This window comes from Platalea leucorodia, assembly GCF_965183815.1.
Source record: "Platalea leucorodia genome assembly, chromosome: 21".
NCBI classification, from domain to species: Eukaryota; Metazoa; Chordata; class Aves; order Pelecaniformes; family Threskiornithidae; genus Platalea; species Platalea leucorodia.
The window spans coordinates 3,620,239-3,644,835 of NC_138843.1; the positions used below are offsets into that span (position 1 = coordinate 3,620,239).

The following is a 24,597-nucleotide window of genomic DNA, read 5'->3' on the forward strand; positions in this document are numbered from 1 at the left end:
GATCAAAGTAAAGATAAAAGGTTGTGGCCATCCAGCTGTGCCTGGGTGCTAAGAAGCATCTGGGAGTGCTGTTTCATGGGTTTCCCTTACTGGGTGTTTCTCCCTGTCCGCACAGGATAGCGGAGTCAGCTAAGGGCACTTCCGAGCTTCAGTTAACGTGATCGATAGATGAGGGAGTCCATCTTCCGTTGACCCTGCTGCTTGTAACAGGTAGCTAAGGCTTGCAAACCTGCCATTAAGGCTCTGCTAGGCAAAGGTCTGCAGATCTCAAAAGGCTGCCCGGCTTTGGCTGGTCTAGCTTTAGAAAGATGCTGCCACCTTTTCTTTATAAGTTTATCTAGCCAAAGAGTTTATCTAGCCAAAGAGTTTAGCTAGCTAGTTTATTCTGCTACGTAGTTTGTAAAGCAGTAAAAGGTTTTAAAGGCTTTGGGAGAGTTGGTCACCTGCCTCCCACAGAATTTTGCAAACAGTTGGGTGAAAATGGAAATGGATGGAAAATCAGAGCTTGAAGTGTGTTGGTGATGATGGAGAGATTGTGGTGCAGTTTGCAGGGGAAGACTCCATAGGTGCTGTCTGAATTAAAGCCATTTGAATTAAATATATTGTGGTTTAGAAGAGGGCCTGTAGGCTCTTCTCCAGCCAGATGATGCGGGGTCCAGCAAGCAGAGAGTCTCTATCCTGTCCCCAGCAGCAAAACAGAGGGGGGACCTGGGAATGGGAGCGTGCGTGACCACCTGTGCAGCTCGGAGAGGGGAAAGCATAGCACATCTTAGATATCCTGTCCTAGCCTAATCAGCACAAAAAATAACTTTCTTTTCCTCTTTAGATTTATGTTGGTTTTTGTTTTTTTATTAGCATGAAATTTTTAAAAAAGTGTATATTTTATTTATTTTTTTTTTTTACTGTTTTCTGCAGATTCTGGTCTGAGCAGCCCTCTCAGTGACCCTGAGTTTGACTTTGAAAGTTAGTTCCTGTGTGTTTTTGTTCCTGTTGGTTTCATTTCCCCCCCATTATTATTTTTTCTCTTCTGTCGCTTTCCTTTCCAATTCTGTTTCGTTCCTGTTATGTTTTGGGGTTTTTTTTGCCGAATTCGCTGTGTTCCTGCAGTGTTTGCCCATCTCATCCTTTTTCTGTGCCATCTGTTTGTCTGAACTGCGCTTCCAGTTTTACAGTATCAACTAACAGGCCTTTTGCAAGACAAGGGTAGCAGCAGCAGCAGAATAGAGCCCCCGGTAGCAGCATGGGACACTGTCCGTCCTTCTGTGTCTCTTTTGCTGTCTCAAGAGAAAGACCTAGGTTTCAAGGCTTCCTTTTCTCCCCATTGTCGAACATGTTTCATTTCCGAAGCTTGGCTAAACGTCCCTCGTACTTACTCACGGGCAGAAAGCGATCTTTTGTGCACCGGTGTGTGAGCGTTGTATGTGTGCGTGCCTGTGTTTTTGTGTTCGTTGCTTCATAACGTGGGGAAAGAGAAAACCGGAGCTGCAGCTGACGATCCCCGCGCTCTTTGGAGAGAGCCGCACAGGCACCTTTTCATGTCGGACGAGGAAAAGGGCCATTGCCCATCTGTGGCAGGTGTCGGTTCCTTGGCAGCAGCTTGTTCCAGGAGCACAAAGCCCAGAGGCCTCTCCATGGTCCTCCACACCCCCTGGGTTTCATGCGGAGTGCCATCCAGCCGCCGCGATTTTGCAGGGATAAATGGGTTCTGGCCCATGTAACAGATGTTAGGGTGACGTTTCTGGCGAGTTGGCCGGTGCACAGAGAATCAAGTCTTTTGTGATAAGATTAGAGAGATTCAAGTGATTGAAATGTTAGATGAGACTGGCTCTAAAAGACTTCATCCCCATTAGAAGCCAAGATCCCAGCTTTGCTGGGTGGGTTTGGGGTTTGATTTTTTTTTTTTTTTTTAATGCTGGGCAGGGAAGTGGATGTGAGATTTTAGCTGACAAATGTGAAGAATCACAAATGCTGTTTGTGCTCAGAGATGTGAGGGCTGGGACACTTTTCTGAATAGTTTAATGCAAATACTGGTCTCTTTGGTATTGAATACCCCTGTCGGTCCTGTCCCAGTCCACCTGCCACCTCCCCTAGTGTAACAGAGGGGCTTCGTGTGGGTTTTTTTCAAGCCACGCTGATCCCTGGCTGAGCCTCAGCCCACGGCAGCGTTCCCTCTGCCACCCTTGCCGCTGCGGGAGGTCTCCCTGGGTGGCAGCCCCCCAGGTAGCCAGGAGGCCGCTGAGCAGAGGAACCTGCGAGCCATTTCCCTTCATGTCTAAATAAGAATTATTGAATTAAAGCAGACAAAAGAGGAGCTGCTGCAGCTGACGCAGCAGTGCCGGCTGGTACCGCTGGGAAGTACCGCTCCTGGCTCATTTAATATCAAACTCCTCCTGGATCTTAATGGGAACCCCGATGTACTTGGCATTTTGACCAGGAAAGTGTTTATCGCTGCAGAGGTTTCCGGTCTTCTTTTATTATAAAGAGCCCTAGAAATCAATCCGACAAGGAGATTTCTGTCTTTAACAGCAGCAAAACAAGGCAAGTTCCCCTGTGCTCTCAGCCAGTGTCTGTTTGCAGCGGGGTGGAGGTGAGGGCAGGGTGTTCCCCAGCAAGGAGACAGAGCTGCTGTTCAGGAGCTGGTCACGCTGAGGATTTTTCCTTGGAGCTTTTATGAAGGAAACTTGTCAAATGCCTTCAAGGGGAATGTGACTTCTCGTTCCAGATTGGCACAGTGGGCCTCTCCCATGCAGCCCACTTGCTCAGAGGGAATGACGCATATTGCTCCATGACTTCTAAGCCAAAGAGAATCTGGGTTTTTTTTCTTGCTTGCTCATTATTACTGGGTTTTCTGATGGTTATTTTTTTCCTTTTAACCTACATGTTCATCATCTGGGATTTCATTTACGGCACTGTGTTTCTAAGCGCGCTTCAGCAAATAATCTCGAGGTTTTTGCAGCAGAGTCGGGTGGTGGCAGCTGGGCCGAGAGCTGCCTGGCTGCCTCCCAGCCCAGGTGGGAAGAAGTCAGTGAGGGGGTGACCTGCAGAGATCTGGAGACAGCTTATTGAGTTGCCAGAAGTTGTTCAGAGTAGGGCTCAGCTTTGCTCTTAAGCTACGGCTCAAGGTATGTTCAGCCCTTTCTTTCAGAGGCAGGAGGACAGGCGTTGAGAAAAGCGTTTATAATATTAACTTGGTTTGGTCTCTGATCTCGGGCATCTCAGCCAGTGTGGCCTTCCCATCCCACGTGGGCGGAGAGAGGACCGGTTCCTCTGAACACCCCCAGTCTGCATCTGGTGCTGTGGTACTGGGGTAGGTGGCAGCCACCTTCCAGCCCAGGGCGGGAAGCAAAGGAGAAATCCTTCTCCAGGTGCAATGGACTACAGGACAGCAAGAGACTAACTAGGAGCTTGTCCTCCATGAGCTGGGAGAGACTTTCTGCCTTGATCCTCACCAGAGTAAAATGGAGCCAGCGCAGCCTCCAGAATACTTTGGCGTTATTTTTGTGAGCTTTTTTTGTCTATTCCCCCCCACTTCTATTTTCAGCCAGACTTCCTTGTGCTGAAAGTAGATGTCTGGTTAGCTTAGGAGAAACCTGCTGGAGTGGTGGCTCAGATCCCCACTCTGGCAGACTCGTCCTGTCCCCAGGCCTGGGGGAGGCAGCATCTCTCTAGAAGTCACTGTAAAACTGAGGATGTCATGCTTGCTTTGCCATCTCTGTGCTGAGTTTTCAGAGTATCTGACCATGCTGCTGCCACCGCCGCTGCTTTGTCACACACCAACACCCACGGGGCTCGAAATTCTCCCTGGCTTCCATCTCTTCTCCACTCCTGTCCTTCTCATTGGGGGCACTGACCAGGGCTTCTCAGCATGCTGCTGTCCTTGCCTGTCCACGGTCATTCGTAGCGGGATCGGCTGGCAGACAGCATGGGAAGCCTTTGGAAAAACATAATCCAATGCAGATGAGCAAAGCACGGAGCGCTTTTCCACCTCGATTTGTAGCGTAGCTATTTGAGACGATAGGACGGGAAGGATCCCTGCTCTTTCCAGAGCTCCAGCTGCCCCTCTCGGAGCAACGTGTGCAAATCGCACTTCAGACTGAAAACCAAGCCTGCCTTCGCTGCTCGGCCCCGTTCGTGGCTGAGATGTGCCTTCAGTCTGATGCAGCGTGGCCCTCCCACTACCAGCACATCTCAGAGAAGATCGAGTCTGTTCTCTGGCAGTTTTGTCTGCCTCAATACAAGCACAGCTAAGTGTTGGTGAGAATTGCGAGGGCAGCAGGTGAACCAGGGTCACGAGGCATCGATCTCCCCAGCGAATTGTTTCCCATCCCCCAGCCTGAGAAGGGGCAGGAGGATTTTTTGCCTCTCCGTCGCAAAAGGTAACGACATCCCCAGCAGAGGCTGCGACGGGGTCGGCACAGCCTGCCCCGCAGGTGGAAAAGGGAGGGCGAGGACAGAGCGGCGCTGGCCATCTGTGGGCCGTGCTCTAGAAGGGACATCACCCACCGGCCCTGAGCGGGAAGAGGAGCCAGTGCTTGACGTTTCCATACCTGGTTGCACTCTTGGAGCGGTGAAGGTTAGACCGCTGCATCCCTGAGCTCACCGAGAAGCTGACAGAGCCACTGCTGTGCAAAGGACAATTCCTGAAAAGCCTCCCCTGCTTCCCCCCATCTGCATTCCCTTCCCCTGCCCCACATCACCATGGTTGGCTGGATCCCTGCCCCTTCCCTTCTTTTGTGTTGGAGTTTGTTTATGATCATTGCGGGTGCTGTAACATTTGCTGCGTAGGTTCCTCTGGCAGCGTTTGCTCATTTTAAGTCCACTATTGGAATCGCTAACATGCATCTGCTCTTCGGATTTTCCTTTTTATTTTGCTCTGATTTACACATTGAAAATGGGGCCATCACGGGAACACTCTCATTTTACTGGTTTTTTGATTTCCTTGATTTTTATTTTTTACTTCCAAGGACACAATTTCGAGCCCTGAATTCTTCTCTTCTAACCTCCCTACTTTCATTGCAGATCTTACATTGTAATTTTTTTCTTTTCTTGTTTCTTCTTTCTTATAAAATGTGCAACAGTTGTGAATTTTAGTTATTATTAAATGAGATTCTTTTCCTGCTGTCTTGTCTTTTAGGTATGCTCAGCCACCCACCAATCCCCGTTTCCGAGCTGGCTGAACACACAGAGCATCTCAAAGCTAATGATAACCTGAAATTGTCCCAAGAGTATGAGGTATGAGCAAGAGTGAGTGCTGTGCATGGGTTTGCAGAGCCAGGGAATTAGGAAATTCAGACAAGCCCTCATCCAAATAAACATAGCTGCATTTTAAGGATCTGGGTAGTTGAAATAAAAAAGCTATTTATGTATTTAAAATGAAGTACTTGCTCAGTATTTTGCTAGGTTCAATTCCAGATCATAGAAAAGAAGGAGGCTTGGTTCAGGAGCCGTTCCTGTCCAAAGAGCGGGCATCTTGGGCAGGGTCTGAGCTCCCTTGGTGAAGGGGGACGTGTTTCTGGAAGCCGACTGCCGGACAGATAGGATGGGGTGTTGTCCTTGGGGGCCCTGTGTCTCGCTGCTGAACGTGGAGAGGACCAAACCAAGGAATGTGATGCCCAGTTTTAGACAGCTGAAGTTAGGCGAGGTGAACAGTAAGTCCTCCACAGCTGATGTGATCAGCAGCCACAGAGCTAAAGCTGAAAGAACAGGAGGATTTGTGCCTTTCTTGTCTTGTCTGGGGGTTTTGTGTTCTTTTTTTTCTCCTTCCTGCTAATGTTTGGTTACTGAAATGGGCTCCAGCAGGCGACCAGCTGCGGCTGCTGGACTTGCATTTCAAACGACTATCCTGGACTGTAAAATTCGCCCCTTGCCGGGGCTGACAGGCAGACTGAGGAGGGGAAGGCGAAGAGCATCACAGCCCCCACGTTACCGCTGCCGCTACGTAGCACGGCATCCGTGTCGCCAGACAGGGAAGGGCTGTGTGCTTGCACAAACCTGCTCCTGTCCGCGCAGGGGGTTGTGGCTGCATCAGCACTGCTTAAATTCCAGTGCAAACGCCCGGTCCTGCCGGGGCCATCGGTATGTGGGTTGCTTTCATTGCAGATTGAACATATGACTGAATTTTTTTTGTTGTTGTTCAAAGACATAAAATGCCCCAATATTTTTAGACTAATAACTAGTCTAGGCTGCCTAGTTCTGTTTGCAGGCAGAGAGCGAGGGGATATTTTCTGAACAAAGAACTGCTTCTGGAATGCTTTCTCCCGGTCTGGCTTGCAAACATCAGCATGCGTGAAGCGGCTCTGTGCTCGCAGCTCCGCACCCCCGGAGGGAGGGTTGCGCGTTGGAGAAGGTGCATTTGCTCTGCTGGGGTCTTGCACCCCGCGCTGGGGCGCGAGGGGAGCAGCAGCCTGTTAATATGCTCTGTCCAGATTTCAAAGGCTGATTTGCATAATGCAATATCCCAAGTGCCCTGGCTCCGTTCCAGCACAACCTCCTCTAGTGGGAGAGCCAGAGCTAAACAAACATCGCTAATGAAATGAATGCAAGGCGAGATTAGAGGGATAGAGAGCAGACAGACACATTACAACAGTATAAATACCCATTAGTTAGAAATGCTCCGCAGCGAGAGTGCAAGAGGACGTTTGTGTCGGGTGGTTTTGCACCAGTGTTGCCACGACTGCCGGAGCTGAGCTGGGCTGGGGTGCTCTGGGGCCGGCAGAGGCAGGGGAGGGCAGCGGGAGCGGGTGCCTGGCAAGGGCCGACCCCTGCGGGCTCAAAGGGCCGAATCCAGGCAGGGGTGTGCGGGACCCTGTCCCCACCGGCCGGGAGCGGCAGGCAGGGAGAGGGAGAGCGAACAGCGGGAACCACAGCTCAGCACGCTCCTGCCAAGCCTCCAATTGAGGCAAACCCCTAGGGCTCTGCAAAATGATGAAGGAATTAAGCCCTTGTTTTATTTAATTCTCCGGCTGAGGATTTAGAGGTAAACGTAATTAACCTAATTTCCATATCTGGGACAGCTGGACGTTAGGAGAAAAAAAAAAAAAACCACAACCACCAAACCTGACATAAATTACCAGGACAGGCAGAGAGGATTTTTCTCTCCAGTGCATTTCATTGTTTACTCCTTCATCCCTTCTAGGAAAACACCACGTTGATTCAGTTTCTTAGGGCCAGGGTCCGTACCCTCTCTGTCCGGGGAGCTGCCCGGCTCCCGCCCTGCGGAGCCTGCCCCTGCCAGGCTGCCCTGGTGCTTTCTGCCCCCTTCGCGCCCGGGAGACCTTCGGCGCTGAGCCTGCGTGGGGCCAGGTCACGCCGTCCCTGCTCTTCATGGAGCAGCCCGGTCCCCTCCTGCTGCCCACGACAGCAAGGTTTTTCCCTGATGTTTCATGTCCTGCTTGCACACGTGGTTATAAACCTTGTCCTAGCTTAAATATCTTCTTCTCCAGGTATTAGTACCCACCAAGATACTGGTATATTTATGCCGCCTTAATTGGTGTTTAGTTTAACCATGCACAGATTTAGCCTCTTCATCATTTCATAAATACATCCTGATGGGATTGTTCCTGTTCTCTCCCAATTGCCGGCTGTTTATCAGCGTCAGTAGCGCAGGGCTGTAGCTAATGCAGCGCAGCCTCGGCAGAAGTGCGAGCCAAGGCCTCTGTGTTGCAGCCTGAAATGGCACTGATGCTTTTGCCGCCGGGTTGCGCTGCATCGTGCCGCGGGGGGAATTGTCTCCGGTATCGCTCTGGGGAGACGGGACCTGAGCACGCTGTGCCACCGGGCTGGGGCTTTTCCACAGCAAAGATCGGTTCTTGAGGGAAGCAAACGGTGAATGCTGCGTTCCTCAGCTAGATCTTCAGAGCCATGATCTGTCCCGTGTGGAACAAGGTATTCGGAGCTTGATTTGCTGCTCTTCTCCTCTCTGACTCTTCTGTTTTCTTTCCCCATTCCTCCAGTCCATTGACCCTGGCCAGCAATTCACCTGGGAGCACTCCAACCTCGAAGTGAACAAGCCCAAAAACCGTTACGCGAACGTGATTGCTTACGACCACTCGCGCGTCATCCTGCTGCCCATTGAAGGTACTGTAGCATCTCTACTCCTACGTGTCAGTGCTAGGCTGAAGTTGCTGCAGGGAAACATATTGCACATGCTCTTCTCCCTTCCCTGTTACCCTCTATTTATATTCTTCTCTTAGCATCTCCCTGGGAGTTAGCAAGCAGGAGATGCCTTCGTAAACCACGCATTTGTTAAATTCTGATGACTGGCATATTCCCTGGAGCTGCAGTCTCTCATTTCAAGGGCTGGTTTATCAAGAACCTGTCTTCCCTTTACTTGGAGATCCCTGCTCGATACATTTCTGACTGAATTCTGAAGCATTCAGACCACATAGCGCTTTAGAGAGAGCGGGAACAGGGCAGTGGGTGGCAATGCATGTGGAGTGTATCTGTACAGCGGATGAATGAGAAGTAAGCACAGGGCTAATTCTACAAATGTGAGTGTCAGCAACACAGCAAAGATGTGGCTGCTGAGTTGTACAGACGTAAAGATTACTTGATATGCAGCTCTTGCTGCAGTCCTGGCCCCTAAAAGGCTAAGAATAAGAAGGGGTTAGTGTTAGCCCAGTAGGTCATAAATTGTTTCCTGAGCTTCTTATGTGAGTGATGGTGCAGTCAGAAAATTTACATTAAATTTCACAACTCGTGGCTCTTAACAGAGTTGCTCTGGTGCACACTAGGATAAGAGGGGCTTTTGGTGGAGAAGAGATGGAGTTTAACAGGGCACCTGCTTTGGTTGCTGCTGCCGAGATAACGTTCGAGTTTCGTCGTGTCAGGTTGTGTGTGGCTGTGCTGTACAGATAAAGTATTTAAGGCCGGTCTTGGGTTGCCAAGAGCTGATCATCTGAGCAGAGAGCATAGGGGATGTCCTAATAACCCCCTGGTGAATGTAAAGGTTAATTCAGAAGCCTTCGTGAGAAGGGAATTGCTAGAATAATCTCCTGATTAGGTAACTCCGAGGGACGTAGGGAAGTGGAAGAGCTGTTCCTGGGGTAACAACAGATCGTGGTGATTTGCCAAAAAGCTGCACAAATCTGGATTGGTCTTGTCTGCCATTAGAGGATTTTCAACATTTCTCATTGTGAAGATGACTGTGTTCTGGCTTGTTTTATTTCTGAGATTAATATTGTATGAGCCAAGGAAAGCAAAGTCTTTTAAAAGTTGCCTTGTCATTCAAGGGAAAAGAGAAGGACACAAGTGTAGGAATGAAGGATGCTTTGGGCTGGTCTCGGCTCTTAGGAAAGCAGAAGCACGGGGCTGGAGGCAGGCAGCAGTCCTGACTCTGCCCGGGTGCCATCGTGAGGGACCGATGGGGCAAGTAGGACAGGCCAAGGTTTAATTTTCAAGCATCTGAGAGGTTCTGACATGTCCTGGCCGGTGTGTTTCTTCCTACCAGGCTGTATTTTATGCTGAGGGCTGGAAGATGAAAGGAGTTGGAGAAATTAGTTGTTGCTTTCTCTTTGTTTTAAATTCGGATTTGTCAAGGCTGCAGATTGTCACCGTCTGCTTGGTCAGGAAGAAGTAGTGGCTTTAATTCCGTGACTTCTCTGTAACTGGGCCTGTCACACAGCAAAACATTGCAGCAGCTCATGGCCACCATTTTAAATTACCGAGTGGACCCGAGGGGGCTGGAGAGGAGATTAATTCCGGAAGCTCAGCCTTGATCACGTTCCTGCTGCTGCTGCACAGCCGCCTGCCCTCCTGAAATTTCAGATTGGGAAGGAATGGGGGCAGGGAACCCTCCAGAAATTTAATCAAAAGCCATTTCTACCAGCAGCTGAAATTACCGAGTACCCTTGAGGACTGGCAGGCAATTCAGCGTGGATTGCACCTTGCCAACAGAAGCAGCAATGTCTATTGCTACAGCAAGATGAGGACTAGCAACCCAATTTCATATTGGTTCTGCTCCCCACCCTTGGCTCCCCCTTGAGACAGGAGTTAAGCGTTCTGTACCGAGTTAATCATAGGTTAGCAGAAACCTGCCAACCTTGCCAGCCGCTCTGCTGTAATTAGGAATGGGCCAAATCGCCAAACAGTGTGGATCCTCCGTGCCAATCTCGGAGGCTCTAAAGCTGAACCTGAACATCAGCACTTGCCAGTGTCCATTTTAACTTCAGAGCAGCTTTCTCCTGCCATGTCCCAATCACCCTCTTCACTCTGGCAGTACCTCCTGCCACTCATATCAAACCCCTCAAGCAAGGACACAGGCAAGCAGCTGTAACTCAATAGCCTGTAACTCATGCGAATAGGAAAAAAAAACCCACTCCTAAAAATGACAGCGGACAATTTAAAGCAAGTCTAAGCCTGTAATTTCAAAGCCTTTACTGGCTGAATCAAGCCTGGTTTTATTCCTTACTTTGTCCAGCTGTAGCTCACTGCCTGGGGTTAGACCGTGGGCTGCGCAGTGCATCGACCAGGTGCAGTTGCTGCCCAGCCTCTGGGCGTTCTGGGACAAGGACTTGGGTTTCTCCTGTTTGAGACCAGTGAAGCAAGAGCCTTAGGCCAGGACTTTTGCTCCTGTTGGCAACACTGGTAAGAAGACCATGGTTTCAAGGCTTGATATTTGGTCTCTTTAATATCTTTTGCAAGAAGTTATTTGTCTCTCTGCAATGCAGACCCTGGAGGCAGGAGCTTTAGCTAGGAAGAACTTGCAAAGAGCCTGTTACTCCCAGCTGTGATTCTAACCCACCACGAAGGCTCTGGTGGTTTTGCAGAGGAATTATCTCCAACAGCATTCCTGCAAAGATCTCCTCATGCTTCCAACTGTGTAAAGTCCTGCACAATCCACTAACTTGCTTTTGCTGATGTGATACAGGAATTGTGGGCAGTGATTACATCAACGCCAACTACATCGATGGCTACCGGAAGCAGAATGCCTACATTGCCACGCAGGGGCCGCTGCCAGAGACCTTTGGAGACTTTTGGAGGATGGTGTGGGAGCAGCGTTCAGCTACTATTGTTATGATGACTAAGCTGGAGGAGAAATCACGGGTAAGATGCACGAGAGGGATGACTAGTTAGTCATAATCCTGGGGGACTGGAGGGTAGGGTTGGGGAACAGCAAATCCCTTTGATCTGCAGCCCACATTTATGTCAGTGGGGGATTTCTGCCTGCTTTGCCAGCACCCTGAAAGTTCAGTGATTCATTGCTTTTAAAAAAAACAAACCATTCACCCTGGAAAGCTGCAGCCTCCTTTGCAACTCCAAGAGAAGAGGACGCTCGATCCCACTGCATGCTTTGTAGGTCTGTCTCGGAGTTAATCATGTGGCAAGTTTCACATTCGGTTCTCTTGTTTAACAAGCCCCAGTACATTCGCTCTAATCTTCAGGATCATTCCAGTCTATTGTCTACATGATTGATGTGGTGCATCAAAGCCTGTGCTTAGTCAGCAGGAGCTTTTCGTGCCGGGTCCGTCCCTATCCTGGTGCTCTGGAAAGACATTTCTTGCACCTTCCCTCCCCTTTGCGACCTGGCCAGCTTCACCTGTAACTACATCAGGGCAGGTCTAGAACGAGCTTCTCCTGTGTAGGGTTTGTTCCAGCATTGAGCAATGCCTCCTGTCTTCCAGATAAAATGTGACCAGTACTGGCCAGGCCGAGGTACAGACACCTATGGAATGATTCAAGTGACGTTACTGGATACCATTGAATTGGCCACGTTCTGCGTTCGAACGTTCTCCCTTCATAAGGTAACCTTTCTCCCGCTCCTGTGTTTTCCCCGGTGACGGACTACAGCACGCTCTCCGTACACAGCACGGGCAGGGTGTGGCAGCGTGCTGGTACCTCACATTGCTCTTGGTGCCCTTTTCGTCTTTGCAGAATGGCTCCAGTGAGAAGCGGGAGGTCCGACAGTTCCAGTTCACGGCGTGGCCTGACCACGGTGTACCTGAGTACCCCACCCCATTCCTGGCTTTTCTGAGACGGGTGAAAACCTGCAACCCCCCTGATGCTGGTCCCATTGTGGTGCACTGCAGGTACGGATTTCCTTCACCTGACTCTTGCATGGGGCCATCCGCAAGCGAGGCAGAAGTTCGGGATGTTGATTTGCACCGAGGAGATGTACACAGTCTCCTAGCGAGTGTCCAGCAGGCGAGAGCTCTCCTGTAAAGTGGATTCCCAGCCAGCATCTGAGGAGGATACTTGGGTTTTCATTGAGCGCAGTTTCCCAAGATGATGAGTGGTTTAGTTTGCACCGAATCACTCAGACCTTGTTAGCAACGGGAAGCACCCTGTCCTGTACCGGTGTCTGGTTTTATGTGTAGGGGTTGTCTCTTGTCCCAGCAGGAAAGGAGGAAGATGGAGGGTGACCGAGGAAGCGGCTTGGTGCTGCTGCATCGGGTGTTGGGGAGGCAGAGTCGCCTCAGCTGTCCAAGGGAGAGCTGACCGCGATTGAAAGAGGGAGTTACTTGAGTGCTGCAGCCGTTCTGATGCTGACAAACTGAAGGCCCCTGTGGGCAGGTAGCGTTCCCTAATTCAATTTACAACCCAACAAGGAACGCTTGCAGCCTCAACTTAGATAAATCCCTGAGTTCCTCAGGAGGGTGTGGAGGAGCCTGCAGGTCCCTCGGCACTGAGGAGAGACATCTGAATTTTACAGGCTGCTGGGGGAAGCTAATCCTGCCTCTCCTAGAGGATGCTATTTAAACAGTCTTTGTGAGTGGGCAACTTATCACTAACCTTGCAGATGGCAATTATCGTGCACCTCTCAGAAGATGAATAAAGAGAGCTGTCAGCTCACAATGTGCAGGAACTGGCTCCCAGATCAGCTGCTAAATTCGTGCCAAAGCTCCGGTCACCTGCTTGGTTCAGGTGTTAGGCAGTCTAATTAAAAGAGATCAAGGGGGCTTTATGAAAAAAGGGACTGCACTGGAATAGGAGAAGGAAACCCTTTATTAGCAGTGGCAAATGCATAGACCCACAGACCCCTGCTGATTGACAAATGCCATTACACACAAGTTTGGTGTTACCTCAATGCACAAAAACATTTAGGAAAAGAGGTGACGCATGTTACTCATTACAACATCAGTAGTTTCTCAGCTGCTGAAAGATCTGAGTGATTAAATGTGCTTTTTAAGCCCTTAGATCGTGCCAGCCTTTTGTTCAAGCCTAGAGCCCCCTACCTAGAATCGTCGTAATTGTGTGTCTGCCAGGAGAGCTCTCGTCCCGGGGGTGCCACAGATGAAGAGGCAGGAGGAGCGGGGCAGAGCAGTATGGAGGGGCAATAGGCGCATCACCAGAGGCAACTTTTCATCTTCTGTCCTGTCCTCAGGTGACATAAGACCAAACACGGTTGTGAAAGGTTTTGCTAAACTAAGCTAAGACTCAAAGCAAACCTCTGCGTGTTGCCAACTCTTTGGGTCTAAGCCTGAGTACTTCTGCGTACAGACGGGCACAGAAGATGCGGGGACCTTTCCATCCACTGGCTCTGATCCGGGAGCCTCTCCCTGCCATTGTGGCAGCACTGGCCCAGGTGGGGCTCAGATAAACAGCTTCAGGTTCCAGTGCAGGCTTTGCTGGCCCCAGTGCAGCACTGTGCTCACACACTAGAGCAGCAGTGAATTTGGTGTCACCACTGTCCTCTGCACGCTGCAGAACTGTCCCAAACCCCCCAACACAATCAAGAGCAACACGAGGTCAGTGGGCAGTAGCACTCATCAGCACCAGTTCGATTAGGCACGCTCCTTTAATATAACAAAATTCATGGAACGGCTGGACCCACACATTTGGCTCGTTGGCCAAGATCTCCTTTGCCTTGGTCCGTCAGTAGCTGTGTTCACAAGGCCTTGGTTCCTTCCCAGTCGCTGGGTGCATTTGTTGTTCACTCTCTGCCTCGTGCATCTGTTTCTACCCTGTGGTTACTGCTGGTTGTGGCAGTGGAAACATCCTTTGGGAATGTCCTTCTTCAGTGGCAGAACAGTCCATCGCTTCATTTTTTCCCCTTTTCTTTCCAGTGCGGGTGTTGGACGGACCGGCTGCTTCATTGTGATCGACGCCATGCTAGAGAGGATAAAACACGAGAAGACGGTGGACATTTATGGGCACGTCACCCTCATGAGGTCCCAGCGCAACTACATGGTACAGACAGAAGACCAGTACAGCTTTATACACGATGCCTTGCTTGAGGCTGTTGCTTGCGGCAACACAGAGGTCCCAGCTAGGAACCTCTACACCTACATCCAGAAACTGGCACAGATTGAAGTCGGAGAGCACGTGACAGGCATGGAGCTGGAGTTCAAGGTAACGGCAGACGCTTGAATGGGGACGGCAGTCACTGGGGAGGGCTCTGTGTTCCTCGCAGGAGCTTTGCTCTGCTGGCACTCATGCGTAGCAGACAGGGAGCCTTTATAAGGCTGATGGGAACTTTTTGGTCCTATGTTAGAGAAGTAATTACTTTTCTGACTTACGCTACCACAGTTCCCTGGGGAGACCTACCTGCCGCTGCAGGAGGCTTGTCTGGTCATTTCAAATCCAGATTGAATTTGCTCACTCTTTAGATTGGGTTGTTAAGCTTTTTTTTTTTTTTTTTTTCTTTTTCTTTGAAAGTTTTGCTGGGGGAAAGGACTCAGACTCCGTCCCTACCTGAAAAAAGGAAAAAAAAAAAAAAAGGGCACACAAGGCAGAACAAGGTGGTGGAACATGGAGGGCAAGTTAAGTGGGCTGGCATAGGGCTCAAGCAGAAAAAAAAAAAAGTTGTAACTCTGCTTTTGCCTGCAGCGACTCGCCAACTCCAAAGCCCACACCTCCAGGTTCATCAGCGCCAACCTCCCATGCAACAAATTCAAGAATCGCCTTGTCAACATCATGCCATACGAGACCACGCGGGTCTGCCTTCAGCCCATCAGAGGAGTGGAAGGGTCAGACTACATCAATGCCAGCTTTATTGATGGCTACAGGTAAACAGCACCTCGCTGCCCCGCCGTGCTCGGGGAGTTTCTGTGTATGAGTCTGAGGACGCAGAACTACTAAGGGATGCACTAGGGCTTAACAGGGGTCGTCTGTTGTTCTGTCCCCTCACCTAGCTGTACCGCACGCAGCGGTGCGATGCTAGAGGGAAATTCCCTCTTGCTGATGGCCAGCAGCCCACTCATAGACTCAAATACGGACTTCTGATAAGCTTTATTCTCTGTGGTCTTAAAATTACTTATCCCCTAAAGCAAACCAAACCCTTCTCCAGCTGCAGGTCCTAAACATAGAGTGTCAGCGAGGGGGTGGATTTTGCTGTTGGGAGGTTTCTAAAAACAGATCAGCCTTTTTATTACTTTTGTGATTTGGGGATGTTGCCGTTCTGACAGCTTCCCACAGGCTATACGTGCCATGTGCTCCAGCCCTAGGAGCTGCAGCCCTCCGCTGGTGTGCTCAGAGGCCGGCCAGCTAAAGCTGAGCCCTAACTGAGGGAAGAAAGCAGCCCCACGTGCGCGTTTCCTCGCCTCCGGGTGCGTGCAGCAGCCCTTGCCCTGCCTGTGGCACCAGGGTTGGGGCATCTCCATGCCTGGCAGTTGAATTCTTGGTGCTACTCAAGAAAACATGGATTCTGGTTCCAAGAATCCGTTGTGCAGCATGTTACACCTTCATATAGGGCATCATGCTAGAGTAATCTGGATTTACCCCTTGGAAATGGTATTTAGAGAAAGCTTCACCATTGGCTTTTATTTTTTTTCTGGCCAAAGTCACCTCCTGCCCCTTTAGACCTTGCACTGTTCCGAGTTCTTCCCCAGCATTTCCATTTGTTCTCCTCCTCGGCAGCCTTTGTGTGCATTTCCCAAAGCTTCTGCCCAAGCGCTTCTCCACACCCCCTCGACCCGCCCCTTGGGTTTGTGCTCTGTTTCAGACAACAGAAGGCGTACATCGCTACTCAAGGGCCGCTGGCAGAGACCACTGAAGACTTCTGGCGGATGCTATGGGAGAACAACTCCACCATTGTCGTGATGTTGACCAAGCTTCGCGAGATGGGTCGGGTAAGTGCGCGTGAAGGACAAGCATGGCGGGAAGCCTGCAGCACCGGGGCTAACAGCGACCTTTCTTTCCCCTTGGCAGGAAAAGTGCCATCAGTACTGGCCAGCGGAGCGCTCTGCCCGGTACCAGTACTTTGTAGTAGATCCCATGGCTGAATACAACATGCCTCAGTACATCCTGCGAGAGTTCAAGGTCACTGATGCCAGGGTAAGTAAGTGCTGCACGACGGGCAGTCTGTGCTTGCGAGGTTTGTAGCTGGGGCGGTTCAAACCCAGGCACTAGGGAAGGTGGTGTACATAAAAAAGGGGGGTTGGCGTGTTTTGGCTCCCATAAGAAAGACTGAGATGTGAACGCTTTTTCTGTGGAAGTCTGGGATTACCATCAGTGGGGGAGAGCGTAGCTGTGACGAGGAACAGAACACACGAACACAGATTGCACTTGAATATATCTTCTTACAAATGGAAAGTAGTTTTCTAATGACAGTAGTGAGTCCCTTTGTTAGAGATGTACCCAGCTTTTGGTTTTACTTGGAGCTTATTTGAGATGAAAGCAGAAAATAGTATCTCCCCAAACAGCTAATAAAAAACCCAGACTTGGAAGGGATGCTCGGCACCCTACAGGAACCGTACACCTCTGGCTTCAAGAGGAACCGCCCTTACTCCTATTCGAAGGGGCACATTCACTCAAATAATCTTCGATCCAGTGTCAGATTTCTCCTCCGAAGGAACATTTCCGTACCTTCTGAAATTTGTTTAGCAAATGTAACCCTCGGTCTCAAAGTAGAGTCCTCTGCTTTTGAGGTTCCAGTATTGTAGAACCTGATAATTCTATTTGCAAGGTTGAAAAGGAGGATGCCGCATCAGTCCTGGTCGAACAAGATTTATCTTCCTGTCAGCTGTAATTCTGACACTACGGCAACTCTTCCTCGAGATTGATAGAGAGGCCATAACCTCACCTTGAATGTTCCTTTGCTGAAGACTCCATCTGTGCAGTCTTTGCAGTGGTCAGAGCTTTCAGCCAGGAGCGCAGATCTGTACTGACAAGCTGACTCCAGAAATGTCAGCCGCAAGGCGAGCGGCTGCATCGTTATATCGATTTATATAATATATGTGTTCGCTTGATTGTAACACAACGTTGGCGCAACTTTTTGTGCCCCTTAATGAACAAGCAACACAACGGGGGTTTTTTGCCTTTTGTATTTAGTACCACAGATGCGGATGTTTTCAGTCTTACTCTTTTCTCCCCCAGGACGGTCAGTCACGGACTGTTCGTCAGTTCCAGTTCACTGACTGGCCAGAACAAGGCGTGCCAAAATCAGGAGAAGGTTTTATCGATTTCATTGGACAGGTACACAAGACCAAGGAACAGTTTGGCCAGGACGGCCCCATCTCTGTCCACTGCAGGTAGGCGTGCGCGAATGGAAACGTGTAATTCATCTGAGGACGCAAAAGAGCGGAGGGAATTAAAATCCTGCAGCTATCTCCCTCCTTTCCCACCGCATCTTTGCAGGCAGATTTCTCAGGGGTGGCTGGAGGAGGGGGTGCCAAACGCTGTTGCTTCTGCCAACCAAACTCATCTCCCTTCAGACCTGGGCACTGCCCCCAAAGCCTTTGACCCTTTGTATCTAGGGGAGAGCTATGAAATGCCGGTACTCTGAAGGAAATGGGAACCACGATGTTCATCAACATTTGACCTGCAGAGTTAGAAGTGGTTTTGTACCAGTTCTGCACCTCTAACACTACTGGCTTGTGCTTGCTGATAGCAAGAATTGTACCTTCCTACCTCTGGGCAGCAGAGGATAATGCATTCTTCAAATTATTTAATTTTAAAGCCTAATGTTACATATTAGTACTACTTTTCACACTGGATGCTGTTTACCACTACCCAAAGCCTTTCGTTGCTTTTTACGTCAGTCTCTCAAACACTTGCTCGGGTCACACGCTCTGGCAGTTTTACTGTTTCCTACCTCCTGGAGGACTGGCTGAGGCTCTCCGGTTCTACCATGTTCGTAGGACACAGCTGTTAGCCCAGCCGTACCATAACCTCGGCATTTAGGAAAGCGTTTGAACGTTGTAATGCACGGTTTCCTTTTTTTCCTCCCATTCCTGCAGTGCTGGCGTGGGCAGGACTGGAGTGTTCATCACCTTGAGTATCGTCCTGGAAAGAATGCGTTATGAGGGTGTTGTAGATATTTTCCAGACAGTAAAGATGCTGCGAACACAACGACCTGCTATGGTGCAAACAGAGGTAAGGGGGAGAGGGGAACCCGCAGCTTAGAGGGCTGAGTAGCAAAGCACCACGGCTGCAGACGCATCCCTCGGCTGCGGGGAGCGGGCTTTTTGCCTTTCTGACCACTAGCAAAGCCTTACCTGAAGAGTAAGCAAGCCCAGGCTGCACTGCTGATTTGACTTCACTATTTAAGAAAAAAAAATTCCCATTGTTACAAAGCCTCTTAAACATTTCACCAGTCTGCCAGCCCTGAGTCCTACCTCATCCCTGCCTCTGAGGTAAGGGGGACTCACCTGCCCCTAAGCAGAGCCCACGCGGGCTGCAGAGGCAGCACGGTTAGCGGTGGGACGACTGGTAGCTACGAGATGCACAAACGATAACGGGAAGGGATTGCCTTTCCCAGTAGCTCGCAGCTCTTTGAGAATAAAGAGTCTGCGCGTGGTTCCTGCCCAAGTATGTGCTAGCTGGAAAGCAGGGCAGGGATCCTCAAGAGCGGTTTCAAACCTCTGAAGCTGGTTCTCTGTACCGTTTGCAGGATGAATACCAGTTCTGCTACCAGGCAGCCCTGGAGTATCTGGGAAGTTTTGATCACTATGCAACATAAAAAGCCATCCGTTGTGCAGACTCTACCAACCACTTAAGTCCTGGAAGGCCTCTTTTGACCCAGGAGGAGCGCTTGAACTTACAAAACTGAATCCGAAGAAGTACCTTTTCATCTGGACAATGCGTCGGGGAGCAGGGGGAAGGATTGAGAGGAACACCCCTTCAGGAACTCCATGTTGTAACCTGGACCGTGAAGAGGCAGCTCAGGAGATTGCTGAAGGACTGCTTTAAGTGGTGAACTGCTCTTGTTACCTCAAGTGGTGTTCGCTGTGGAGGACGTATGGACATCATGAAACAGATCCAAAAGCTAAAACACACCTTGCGAAACGTTACCGCTGGAGAAGGGAAGGAAACCGACTTTGGTTACATCATTAGAGTTCAGTTTATTTACTAATATAGTTGGCAGTCTTTAAAGGAAGTCACTTGCAGAATTGAAGGTGTTCTGTAAAAGATCAGAAAAGGAACTAAATCTCAACACTTAGGCAAACTTAGGGTCGGGAGTTCTTCTAGCTGGAGTCTTAATAACCGCAGTGTCAACACTGGGATGATTCTGGGCTGACGCGCACCTTACAAACAGCATTCACTGAATGCCCCTGCCACGCGAGAGGTTTTATAGCTCACACTTTGAATACTTGGAACATTCCTCATTTCTTCTAATTCCAAAATTTATTTTTTAGGATATTTAAAATTATAGAGAAAGAGAGAGAGATAAAACCCAGACCTGGCTGTGTGGCGTGGCCCCCTCCCCTCGCACGCCGGTGGGACAGGTAGAGGTGGCAGCTCCCCTGGGCTGGGGTCGCCGACCGCTGGTTCTGTTCCCCCTTTTCAGCACATCCAGCTAACACAGAGGCATTCATTGGAGCAGTGGTGGGACACCCCGTAAAGAAAGGCAGCCCCTTTCCCATTCTCTTTGCACATTCACACAACCCCGCTTCTGCCGCAAGCAGCTGGGCCGCCCCCGCCGGTCCCTGCCGCAGAAGGCCAGGAGCAGCTCTCCGACAGGAGCCCGAGCAGCACCCTTCAGAAATGCATATCCAGTAGCCAACCCCTCACCTCTGAACACAGCGGCTCGCCGGGAGCCATGCAGAGATGCTCTCAGGACTGTCCCGGTACCGCCTCGCACCAAGCCCACTGGCACAGCTACGAACGTGCCCTAGCTGTATAAATAACTGGGAAAGAGCAAGTGAGAGGCATTCAGTGGCATATACTGTGAGTGGCTTTCTTTAAAGTATCGATGTAACTGTAACAAGTGACATTACCTTTTTTTTAAATAGTGTATTTTTTCCTTTTTTTTTTTTTTTAAAAAGACAAAGAATATCAGTCAATGAATTTAAAAGAAAAATTTGCTTATTTGTTCATATTATGTTCAAAGACAGTCTATTTTTTCACTGTAGAAATGTTACGTGTAATGGCTGTGATATATAAAAATGCAGTGCAAATTGCTACTTCTACATATTGCTTTTCTACCATTTAAAAGGTTTAACTTGCTCATGTAAGAACAAAATGTCCTTTCTGGATTTTTTGGGGGTTCTTTTGTTTTAAATCGCAGACATATCACGCGTCTCTGGAAGGGTGTGAGATTAGCAGGCAGGCCCAGACGCGGCGGCAGCGCCAGCCCGCTCCCCTTCAGCCGTGGCCGTGTTGCCCCGTCTTAACAGGGCCAGGGGTGAACTGGGAGATGGAACAATACCAGTGTCTTACGATGGCTGAAGACAAAGGCAGCGGTTTCGGAGCCGTGGCACACATCAGCGCGCGCACAGGGGTTTTTTATCATCAAAGGTGTATTGTAGGTAACGGCCCAAGTCTGTCCGCGGGCGGGGTTGTAGATATAACGCTCTTGCAAGTGTACGCGACGAGGAGTTTCCTTGCAGAAGCGCACAGGGGACAGCATGTCTTGGAAAAGACGCACTGCCCTGAACACTGCTTGCCTGTGACTTTTCCTTTTTTTATTTTTCTAGAAGGGGTAATCAATCATGGCCATCAAGTGCTACCCAGAAGACCCCACACCAATCTCTTTCCTGTCTTTAACTGAAAAAAAAAAAAGAAAAAAAAAAAAAGAAACAATCAAAAGGCTTCTTCAAGGTTTTACTTCTTATTTGTGTGAAAGTCGCCCAAATTTCTAACTATGTTGCAGCAAGATCTTACTGGACGAGTCGGGGGGAGGGGGGAGGTTTTTTCTTTGTATGAGAGCAAAGTGCTGTTGCTTTCACACTGTTATTTCAAACTGAAACAGTAAGTGGTTTTCCTACCACTGTGTATGTAGATATATTGACTTTGTATTAAAGGAAGATTGTCTGAAAGGCCTGACTGCAAACCTGTTTGTTGGTAGGAGCGGGCAGTGACCGAAGCAGTTGGGCTGCGTAACGCAGCGGCTGCAAAAACCTTTTTGCTGGCGCCCACGGCCAGGTAGCAGGTTGCTCTCCCTCTGTTGTGCTTATGCTCCTTCTAAAAATAGGCCACCTTTACGAGCCAAACGTGGTTGCAAAGAAACACGCTCATTTGGGGAGCTGCTGGCCAAAGAGCTGCAGTGGCACAGGCGCAGCAGCGTGGGCTTTGGCGGGAGCGCACCCAGGCCCGCGGCTCGGCCGAGAAGCCGCGGCTGCGTGGGTTACGCCTGCCTTGAGGTGTAAAACCTTTGGCCATCTCCGTTTCTGCTGGCTTGTCCGTGTTTCCCATATGTGGGACAGTAGCTTCAAAGGGAGCGGATCCCGTCCCCTTGCCTGCTCAGGCTGGAGGCCAGGTGGGGAGCGGTGGGCAGCACCCCGAGCTAGTCCAGGTGCCGTCCTGGCTGCGGCGGCCGGCTCCAAGCCTGCAGGCAAGGAGTGAAAGGCTGAGCGAAGAAACGCACTCACTTACCCAAAGCAGCAGGCAGCAAAAGCCAACGGTCCCGTTTGAAGCTCATGGCCACGCAGACGGAGATCTCCCTTCTCACGCTGCCAGAGGCTCCCGTGGCTGCGCTGCGGGGAACAGCCCAGGAGCAGAAAGCAGCTCACAGCTCCGCCGCCGCCCGGAAAAGCCCGTGCCTCGCGCTGCCGTAACCTGCAAAGCAAATGGGGCAGCGATGCTGAAAGCAGAAAACGTAGCTGCCTTCCTTCTCAATGCTGACATGAGCTGCTTAAAAATCTTTGTCCAGCTGAGCCAGAGCCTAATAAGCTAAACCACAGTCTAGTAGGTCTGTGATAACGGTGATTGATAGCTACGGTGCATGGAGGAGAGCGAGCGAGCGAGATGATACACACACGCACACACGAGTGATGCCTGCTCCCAGGGAGGCTCGCTCCCGACTGAGCTTCGTCCACGTGAAGGCAGAAAGGCGCTAAGCAGGGCGAGGCTGGCGAGGACACGGGTTTCTGGAAGCAGCAGCAGGAGGAGGAGGGGAATATTCTGTATCAGGCGGGGTTTTTCCCCTCCCTTCTACAGATGGGCTGTGCCAGCACGAACCATCTCCCCTTACTAGAACGGCACCACCACCAGCATTTTGGCTCAAGCTTAAAGGGGGAAAAAAAAAATTAGCAGGTTAGCCTAGAACTGTGATCAGCCATCAGGTGAGCTGTGAACCCAGGGCATCGCATCGCCTTCGAAATGCTGTTGATAGATGGAGCAGATGGGAAGCCAAGCAAACATCAAACAGCAACAACCTGATGGCACAGGAAAAAAGGAGAAAGGAAAAAAAACCAAACCACCAGCTCCTGGTTTGTAATTACCTCTCATGTACGTGCGTTCCCCCAGGCAGTTATATGAATAGTAATGATTTTTTGGCTCTTGCTAATCTCCTGGATTCATAAAGGTAATTTGTAGTACCAAACTCTACAGATCAGCAGTGCAACACAGGACAGGCACCCTTCGTCGACCTTGCATCAATCAATGTGTTGATTTTGACGATCCCTTTATTTTTATCATTAAAGAATAGAAAGGAAAAAACTGATTTTTCTTCTAAGCGCTGTTCATCAGCCTCCCTGCCTCCATCCGAGGCCTGCCTGGCCCCTGCCCTCTCAGCAACCCTCCTCTTGTCTCTCTGTGATGCCAATCACAGCCTCTTATTTTTGTTCTATCCTCTCCTGAGCTGGCGTGACCTTCCCCCGTGTTGAAGATGCAAAAACCCTTCCAGAACAGAAACACATACCGCATGGGGTCCAGGAAGGTGAGTGACAAAGAGAACTGGAACAACAGCTGGGGACTAAGTAAATCGTACAAAAAAAACCCAACCAATACAGTAGGAAGCCAGTTAGAGAAGCAAATACAAACTGAAATCATCTCGGTGCAAGAGCAAGGCTTTTACAACCGCTACAAAGGCGTGGAGTGACCCTGGGTCGGCCTTGACACTCCAGCGGGGCGATGGCCTACAACAGCTCCTCTTGGAAGGTCAAGGAACACAAGCACCACTGCTAGGACAATCCCATTGCCATCTTTGCCTTCTGGTCGCCATTGCATCGCTCCATGCTAAACCTCAAACACGCAAGACATTTAAGCAGCGCTGTAGCAGCAGTAACAAACTCGGCTCCCTCCTGCTCCTCGCACCACAACGTCAGGAAGAGCACGTGGGAGGAAAGGCAGCAGAGCCCTCCGTCCTCAGCCGATGGGCACGCCGGGATGCTCCGGAGAACGATTCTGGCACAGAAAACCCATCTGAGGTGTCCTGATTCGGCCATCCAGAGACCTCCCCGGTGACAAGGAAGGGAGCCGAGACGCCCATCGCCAATAAATACCCGTGGTTCCCTGCCCCCCGAGCAGGCAGGGACCTCTGGCCGGGATGCACTGCGGGTAACCAAACCAAAGCGCTCGGTGGTCTGGGGAAAAAAGGCCACATCGCTCAGGGCCAGGCAGGGGCTGAGTCGGACCAGCAGAGCCAAACGGCACCGGTCCGTGCGCTTTTAGCTACCTAAAGATACCTTCTCACAGCAGAAAAGCCAAGAGGAGAAAAGCAAACAGCAGATACCACGTACGAGCTCCTAAGGGCAAAGAGGGATAACGGAGGACCTGCAGAGACCTGATCTCGGCTCCACAAAAACCTCCTAGCTGGAACCCTTGCTCCTTTGACTTAGTGTAACTCATACTGCAAAGCTTTTCACAGGTTCGTTTTATCGCACGAGATAACCAGCAGGTTTTATGCCTCCATCTCTGCTTTAGGCCAGGACATCCTCAGCCGCAGCAGAGGCACCACCGACGCTGACAAACCTGCGCGTAGCAGTCCCATTGACGCAGCCCTTTACTGCTCATAAGCTGCTGAAATGCCATTCTAACCTGCGGTTTCTGAATGCCGATGTGCCGGCGGTGTGATTAAGCATAAATAATTCCGGGCTCCGGGATGCACGTGGCACACCCTGGCTGCACCGCGGCACCGGTCGTGCTGCAAAGAGCAAACGAAATCCGAGTTCTTGCTACAAGCTGAGACTTTCAGGGCCGGCTCTGCCAGACAGCACCAGCCTGAGACCTGGCACGCAGCTCACTTTCCTTTTATTTTAATTAAACACTAAGTGATGGTCCATTAATGCCCATTTGCAGCAGGGCAGTGGGAAGGCTCTTGTTTCTTATTGATCCAAGGGTCTTTTTTTAATCTCTCTGTCTCACTCTTTCTTTAATATGAGGTCCGACAGACAGCTTTGACAGCAAGTGTATTAGCAATGCTAGCACATGGTGGAAGAAGTAAATCATTGCAGGTCGTATTTTTACAGACAAGGACTGTCACCAGGACTCCAGATCTACACCGATACGATTCCTTCCAGAGGGTCGGGGTTGAAGCACAGATGGCAGTTTTACAAG

At 50.2% G+C, this 24,597-nt stretch overlaps 1 protein-coding gene across 3 annotated transcripts in view; it reads left to right on the forward strand.

Annotated features, from left to right (window-relative positions):
- The window catches only part of PTPRS (protein tyrosine phosphatase receptor type S), a 100,264-nt gene extending 79,287 nt beyond the window's left edge, over positions 1-20,977 (forward strand). For 2 of the 3 annotated variants that reach the window (XM_082331034.1, XM_082331033.1), the window contains 13 exons: positions 916-963; positions 5,135-5,232; positions 7,953-8,076; positions 10,868-11,043; positions 11,622-11,741; positions 11,872-12,026; positions 14,004-14,289; positions 14,767-14,945; positions 15,881-16,007; positions 16,087-16,212; positions 17,254-17,408; positions 18,117-18,252; positions 18,770-20,977. In XM_082331034.1, the coding sequence (XP_082187160.1) occupies positions 916-963; positions 5,135-5,232; positions 7,953-8,076; positions 10,868-11,043; positions 11,622-11,741; positions 11,872-12,026; positions 14,004-14,289; positions 14,767-14,945; positions 15,881-16,007; positions 16,087-16,212; positions 17,254-17,408; positions 18,117-18,252; positions 18,770-18,838 (1,799 nt within the window). In that variant the 3' untranslated portion in view covers positions 18,839-20,977. The remainder of the gene's footprint in view (positions 1-915; positions 964-5,134; positions 5,233-7,952; positions 8,077-10,867; positions 11,044-11,621; positions 11,742-11,871; positions 12,027-14,003; positions 14,290-14,766; positions 14,946-15,880; positions 16,008-16,086; positions 16,213-17,253; positions 17,409-18,116; positions 18,253-18,769) is intronic. The other variant, XM_082331035.1, reaches the window with a different exon arrangement.
- The last annotated feature ends 3,620 nt before the right edge of the window (positions 20,978-24,597 follow it).